The sequence below is a fragment of the Ranitomeya variabilis genome, chromosome 5, assembly GCF_051348905.1.
Source record: "Ranitomeya variabilis isolate aRanVar5 chromosome 5, aRanVar5.hap1, whole genome shotgun sequence".
In the NCBI taxonomy this organism is placed as follows: domain Eukaryota; kingdom Metazoa; phylum Chordata; class Amphibia; order Anura; family Dendrobatidae; genus Ranitomeya; species Ranitomeya variabilis.
The window spans coordinates 659,542,226-659,548,980 of NC_135236.1; the positions used below are offsets into that span (position 1 = coordinate 659,542,226).

Below are 6,755 nucleotides of genomic sequence, written 5' to 3' on the forward strand. Positions count from 1 at the left end.
ATCAACAGTATGCAGTACCCTCCTGAGCTCCCTCTAGTGGCCAAACAAGTTGCAATTACGCCTGAAAACGTACTTAATAAATAATAAATTACCCTATATGGCATATTGCAAAGCGAAAATTGCCTTATAGACCAGAGCAAGAATTGAGTGTCCAAATTAGATGAATCCAGTGCAGTTTAGAAAATTGAAGCTTAGCTTTGAACGGTTTGCATAAGCAACAAGGCCAACATGAGGCCTGGTCCGTTCCTCCACAAAAAAAAAATTCTAGTGCAAAAAAAACTAAAGTAAATTCAATCACAAAATCTCTTTCTTTAAACCATGTGATAAGGGTTGACTGGTACTAAAAGAATTAAAAAAAGAAAATCCTCATCAAATGTTACTGTTACTTAAAGGGGTTGTCCACCTATGGAGAGAATTAATTAAATATTGCAATATCTAGAGCACCTTCTTTCTCTTTGCCTAATTTCAGAACTTTGTTAAAAAAAAAGAACCTCATTAAAGGGATTAAACCCCTTAATTATGAGGCTAGGGAACCCCTTTTAAATATAATTTATTGAGTCGATCTCTGGTGTAAAATTAAAGGAATTTTCTGAGATTTTTAAAAAGTTCCTTAAAAGCAAAAAAAATGCATAAAACAAATAATTAACTAAACCTTGCGTTTTTCAGTCCTTTTCCTTTCCAGCCCCACTGGTCTTTAGAGGTTTTTTAGTTTGCTGGTCCTGCCCTCCTGGCATGGGACCTTTTTGACCTCATTGATTTTGTGCTGTATGTGCACAATTACCAATAAGGCCAATAATGGGATGCACATGGGCAGTAATCTTCCCGGGACTGGACTCAATGGTGGCATACAAGTTGAGTGATGGTTAATTTTTTAAACATTTTATCTCATTTTGTGGAACTTTTAAAAATCTTAGACAATTCCATTGGTTGTCTTATAAAATCCACCACCAGTATCGACTAATTGCCTTGAGTTTGGCTTCATAGACTCCCAACAAGTAATTGATTTTGCCGGGGGGATCCATGATTAGCCAGAAATTTGGAGTTGCCTGGTGGCCAGTCAGACTCCTCTAGGGAGGTTCCAAGATGTGGACATCCCCCTCCATGGTGACAACCTCGACTGAAATGTGCATTTTTTGCCGTGCTCTACCTTAACCATAGGGTATCCTAAAAATAACAATATTATGAAATGAGGATGACTATTTCATTGACTTTCCCTAAATGTACCTACACTAGATTTTGCCGACGCTTTAAGATGAGTTGAAGCCACTGAGTTGGGATGTCCTCTTATAAAAATATTCACGTGGGTTTTCTTTCCTTGTGATGATAACACCCCTTGGGTCTTCGGGGTCTTCTTTTTCATTCTTGTTAGGTCTCAAGGGTTCTTGAGGGTCAGAAGGTTTGACATCTTGAGCATCCTTGGGGGTGGGGTAATTCAGGGTCGGCTTCTTTCCTCTACTTACGTTAAGAGGATCTAGATTCAGATCGGCGCTCCTTGTGTGTCGGACAGGCTCGGGGGTGATAAATCTGGTGATTGGGATTGTGTTCTCCATAGACAAAAATTGGGAATAGGGAGGCAAGTCCATTCCTGGGCGGAAGAACTGTTTTGGCTTCCTTAGGCTTAGAAGGTAGTTGTGCTTTGGAGAATGGTAGACATCATGGCGGTTCTCGAGGGTTTCATGCTTGAAGACGCAGTCATCATAGCTAAAGTAGTGCTGTGGAATATGGAGGTCGATTAATATGTGGCAAGTCATTTCAGAAAGTAAAAAACGTGGTGGCAAATTACCAAGACATTGTGTATGATAGACTATTACGACGTAGCATGTGGCCTACTGGTGGCAGTCTGGAAGCTACACTGGTCCTGGTACTCTGTTGATCACATAAAGGTGGCCACCTCGTAAAAAAAAAGTTCATGGGGGTTACTTGAAGAAAAGTGCTTCTGGCAGTTGGAACCCACATCAAAGCTAGACAACCAGGTCGTAAAGGGTTTGTCCACTATTCGGACAACCCCTTCTTAAAGGGTTTGGCTAGAGCAATTTTTTTTAAAAAGGAGCTTTAAAAGTAACAGGAAGGTAGTTGCTAACAGTTCTACTCGGCCCCGGCTCAAAGTGTTCGCTGACCGCTCCTGCCGGCGATTCAGTCAACAGAGCAGCGCTTCTTCTTTCAGGCTGCTCTATCGATGGGGCGTGACTGCCCATGTCATGCTGATTGACCACTCCAAGAGTCAATCAGCATGACGTCAGCAGTCCTGTCCAGTCAACAGAGCAGAACAGAAGAGAAGCTGCCTCTCTGTTGATGTTACATCAGCAGATGAATCGCCGGCAGGAGCGGTCTCTGACCGATATCACATACTCACTTCCTACACCGGCACCATTACAGCAATGTTGGTTCTGGGTCTCCTGGCATTGTTATGCCATGTGAGCGCTGCAGTCAATCAGTGGACACTAGTGAGATGCTTCACTTACTCTTCGGAAGAGTGAGAACATGAAATCGACTAGCGCCCACTCATTTGCTGCAACGTTCAAGTGGGGAAACAATATAATATGGAGTGGCCGGAGAGTGAGCACCAACATCGCTGGAATGGCACCAGCGCAGGAAGTGAGTATGTGTTATATAAGAAGGGCTGGTCCGAGCAGTGGACAACCCCTTTATCTGGTTTTCATAGATAAAGGAGCAGTCGTGTGCGTGTTTCCCTTTATGAAATCACCGGTAAAAATATAATTCCGTAGGTGCATAGGTTGCAATACTAAAAGCGGAGGATTCACACAATGGCCATAAGCTCTTAAAGGGATTTTCCCATCTGATTCTAGTGATAGGTCATCACTTTGGAATCCGTGGGGGTCATAATACTTTAGCAGTGTGGCCCTTCACTATTTATCTGTGAACTATTGTGCCCCTGGTCACCTTTTAAGTGATCGAGGTTGAGTCTAGAAGTGGACTAGTCCTCTCTCCCCATTAAAAAGTGAGAATCGGGAGAACAAAAAGAGCAAAGATTCAAAAATGACATCAGTTTCTAAAGGTAACCGATCAGACGACTCTATATTCTTACTGTTTGGTAAATAATGGATTCTGATTGGTCATCCCACTAGTTTTCTTCCAGGAGGACTAATGAATTCTTACGGAATGTTAAGGAATGATGGAGGTAAATACTTACTGATCCAAAAGCGTTGCCGAATCTGTCCATGCACAGGTAGCGCCCACTTTTGACTCCCGTAATAACAACTTTGCCTGCGGACTCTGATCTAATCATCAATGCACCTAGAGGAAGGGGGAAAATATAAAAGAATTAAAATGAGTCAGTCAGCACAAAATGACTGTTCAAACCAAGCACAGGAGCACGGCGCACCCTTGATGTGACCAAACAGTTCAGTGCTCCTTCCCACCTACTTTTACATCTATCCCCACCCCCTTCTCCTTGGTTGACATCTCAGGCTTTATAAGAAACAGAGGAGATTGGAAAACAAGTAAGAGAGAAAGTGCACTAAACTTTTTTGGCCAATTGTGCACTGAGCTCCTGTGCTTTGTTTGAACAGTCATTTTCTTCATGAAAGACTCCCTTTAAAGAAAACGTATATATATTATTTTTTATATAATTTAATATATAATTAATATTCAAAACTATATATTATATACATTCTTTTTTTTATAAGTTTGTCTTATTTTTATTAGATTTTTTCTTATTCTAGTCTCTACCCTTAGACATCAATACATTGGAAATTATTCATTTAGTTCCAAGGAGGATAGTTGTGGGCATGCTCTGTAATCTAATATTTGGCTAATTGCAAGATAGATAGATAGATAGTGTAAAATTTAATATATATTCTAGATACATATATATTACATTTAACAATATTATCAAGAATATAACATATTATTAAAAGTAATATATATAGTACATTTAATATTATAATATACATTAATATTATTAAATATAACATATATATTAAATGTAATAATATTATAATATATGTAAAATATTATTACATTTCCTAGATTACGGTATATAAAATATATATTATATATATATTAAATGTAATAATATTATATATATATATATATATATATATATATATATATATATAAAATAATATATATATATATATATATATATATATAATATTATTAAATATTGCAAAATAAATCACTTAAAATTTTGATTTAACCAGTAGATCATTTTCTGATCATAATATATATATCATTAAGTATGATATATATATATATATATATATATATATATATATATATATATATATATATATATATATATATATATATGTATGTGTATATATATATATATATATATATATATATATATATATATATATAAAATATTATTTAAATATTGCCCCCAAAAAATCACTTAAAAATTTGATTTAACAAGTAGATATTTTTCTGATGATTCTTTCCCTTTAAGACCGCTTTCTCACCCTTCTTCCCTGTATAAAATACTGCATATATTCCTCTGGCTGCAGATGGACAGTATTTTTTATGCATTCTGCTGGGCAATGAAGATACTTAAAGGGTATCAACCTTTTGCATGACGGTAACCCACTATGTAATAAGAATTATTAGCAATCCTAGCATTTGTGCTTGGGTCCATTATAACAGTACCATATAATAAGTGATGCCAAGTATCATATTAGTATTAGAGATAAGCATAAATTCCATTAAACTACCTTTAAAAAATTGGCTGATAACAGAGAGCAAGAGCACAGAAAAATGTTCTCATGGTGTCGTATCTGGTTAAAAAATGTGATGTCATTAAGGTAAAAAAAAATACAAAAATAAATGAATTAGTAATTGCCATTTTTTATCTTACTGTATATGGTTTGGTGCGGGGATCCGTCAATGTGGCCGTCGTGGTTGATCTGCAGGTGGAAGCTGTTCCATTCGGTGGCGGTGTACAGGTGCATCAGCCGGTCCGGACTTCCCCATCCGGAATTTATAATCGGCGATGAATTGGGAAAGGCGACATTGACCCTCAAGCTGGTCAGAAAAAATGTCAAAAGCGCTAATCTGTCGCCTTGTCTGAGGCTGGACATGACTACTTTCTTGGGAGAGATGCTGGAGGAATAGGATCTGTCTCCTGTCCTCGGCTCTGAGGATTCGATGCTTCCTAACTTTTTTGCAGTATATATAAAGGCTTGGAGCATAGTGACATCACACAGGAAAAACTTGTTATGAACATCCTTTCTGTCGTAACAGCAGAAATTTAAGAGAGCCCTGAGACATAAAATACCTAAGGAAAGGGATTTCACATGGGTACCCTGGGAAACAGCCAAAAAGCCATGACACTCATTTTTTTTAATGAAAAAATAATAATAATAATTAAGATTAAAAAAGAAATATATATATGTATATCTAAAAAAAATCATACACTTATATCTATGTATGCCTACCTTACATACATAAAAAATATAGACTTTTACCAATTGCTATATTGCTTTTATACATTACATTTTTAGCGCTCAGAGTCAGTACTTGTTGGATTTTTTTTATATGTCAAATGAATATTAATTAAAAATTAAGATTTTTTTTTCAAAAAGATTTGTGTCCATCTTCATTAGAAAGTAGAATGTGTGATCTCGTTTGATTTAATGTAATATTTAACTTAAATTAATTATCCTAATATTTAAAAAAAAATTATAAATAAATGAGAACCTAAATAACACTAAAAATTAAAAAAATGGGCACAAATCTTTTGAAAACAGGAATAAGATTTCAATTTTTGGAATAGTATTACATTTTAATGACATAAAATCTACAGAACTTAAAAGATAGTTTATTATAGTACTGTAGTGATACAACGTGTGGAAAAGTCTCGTTAGAGAAGCAAAATGGTTAAGTAGTTAATTTCAAGCTGAAATTCTTTCTCTTTTTCCATCCTTTCATACATTATCTATCTTTCTTTCTTTATCTTTTTCTTTCTCTTTTCCTATTATTTTATCTTTACTTCTTTCTCTATTATCTTCTTTCTTTCATTCTTTCTTTTTTCTTCTTTCTTTCTTTCCTGCTATCTTTCTTTTTCTCGCCTCCTTCCATTTTTCTTTCTTTTTCCTTTCATCTTATGTTATCTATTTTTTATCTTCTGCTATCTATTTCACATCTATTTTTTATTATTTATCTCCTTATTATCTATCTATTATATATCTATCATCTATTATCTGTCTATTATCTATCTATTATCTATCATCTGTCTATCTATCTATTATCTATTATCTATCTATTATCTATCTATCTATTATCTATCTATCGTCTGTCTATTATCTATCTATCTATTATCTATCTATTATATATCTATCTATTATCTATCTATCTATCATCTATTATCTATCTATCTATCTATCTATTATCTATCTATCATCTATTAACTATCTATTATCTATTTCCCTATATCTTTTATCATCTATGCCATTCTGTATATCATTTCCATATAATACACACTTCTAAATCAAAGTTCATGTACAGAGCGTTTCATTCCATTTTTAACCTCTAGAGGGCAGTCATTTCCCAGAAAACCCCTTTTCCGCGCTGCCTCCATCGTCAAGTAGCGGCCTCCGTGTATTTCATGCTATAACATATAATGCATCTTAAAAGGCAAAAATGTAATAAAATATTAAATAAAATATGTAAAACCATAAAAAGTTATAATTTCTAAAAAGACATGGGTACAGTGCAAACTGAATCATTTCCTAAAAATACTTTTTATTACATATTAAGATCCATTCCTAACAACTTTTTTTTTGTAAATTAAAGTT

General features: G+C 34.7%; 1 protein-coding gene across 1 annotated transcript; it reads right to left on the minus strand.

Moving 5' to 3' along the window:
- Positions 1–464: 464 nt before the first annotated feature.
- On the minus strand, positions 465–5,333 carry FGF23 (fibroblast growth factor 23). Its single transcript, XM_077266505.1, has 3 exons — positions 4,817–5,333; positions 3,152–3,255; positions 465–1,712 (listed from the first exon to the last, which is right to left on the minus strand). The coding sequence occupies exons 1-3, from the start codon at positions 5,148–5,150 to the stop codon at positions 1,248–1,250; spliced, it is 903 nt and encodes a 300-aa protein (XP_077122620.1). The 5' UTR covers positions 5,151–5,333; the 3' UTR covers positions 465–1,247.
- Positions 5,334–6,755: the final 1,422 nt, after the last annotated feature.

Bases quoted from the DNA above. Each gene is read 5' to 3' on its own strand.
- FGF23 (XM_077266505.1), bottom strand. From the start codon at position 5,150: ATGCTCCAAGCCTTTATATATACTGCAAAAAAGTTAGGAAGCATCGAA. The intron at 3,256-4,816 runs GTAAGATAAAAA...CCCTTCCTCTAG, and splicing joins CCCGCACCAAACCATATACA to GTGCATTGATGATTAGATCA. The intron at 1,713-3,151 runs GTAAGTATTTAC...CATATTCCACAG, and splicing joins TCGGCAACGCTTTTGGATCA to CACTACTTTAGCTATGATGA.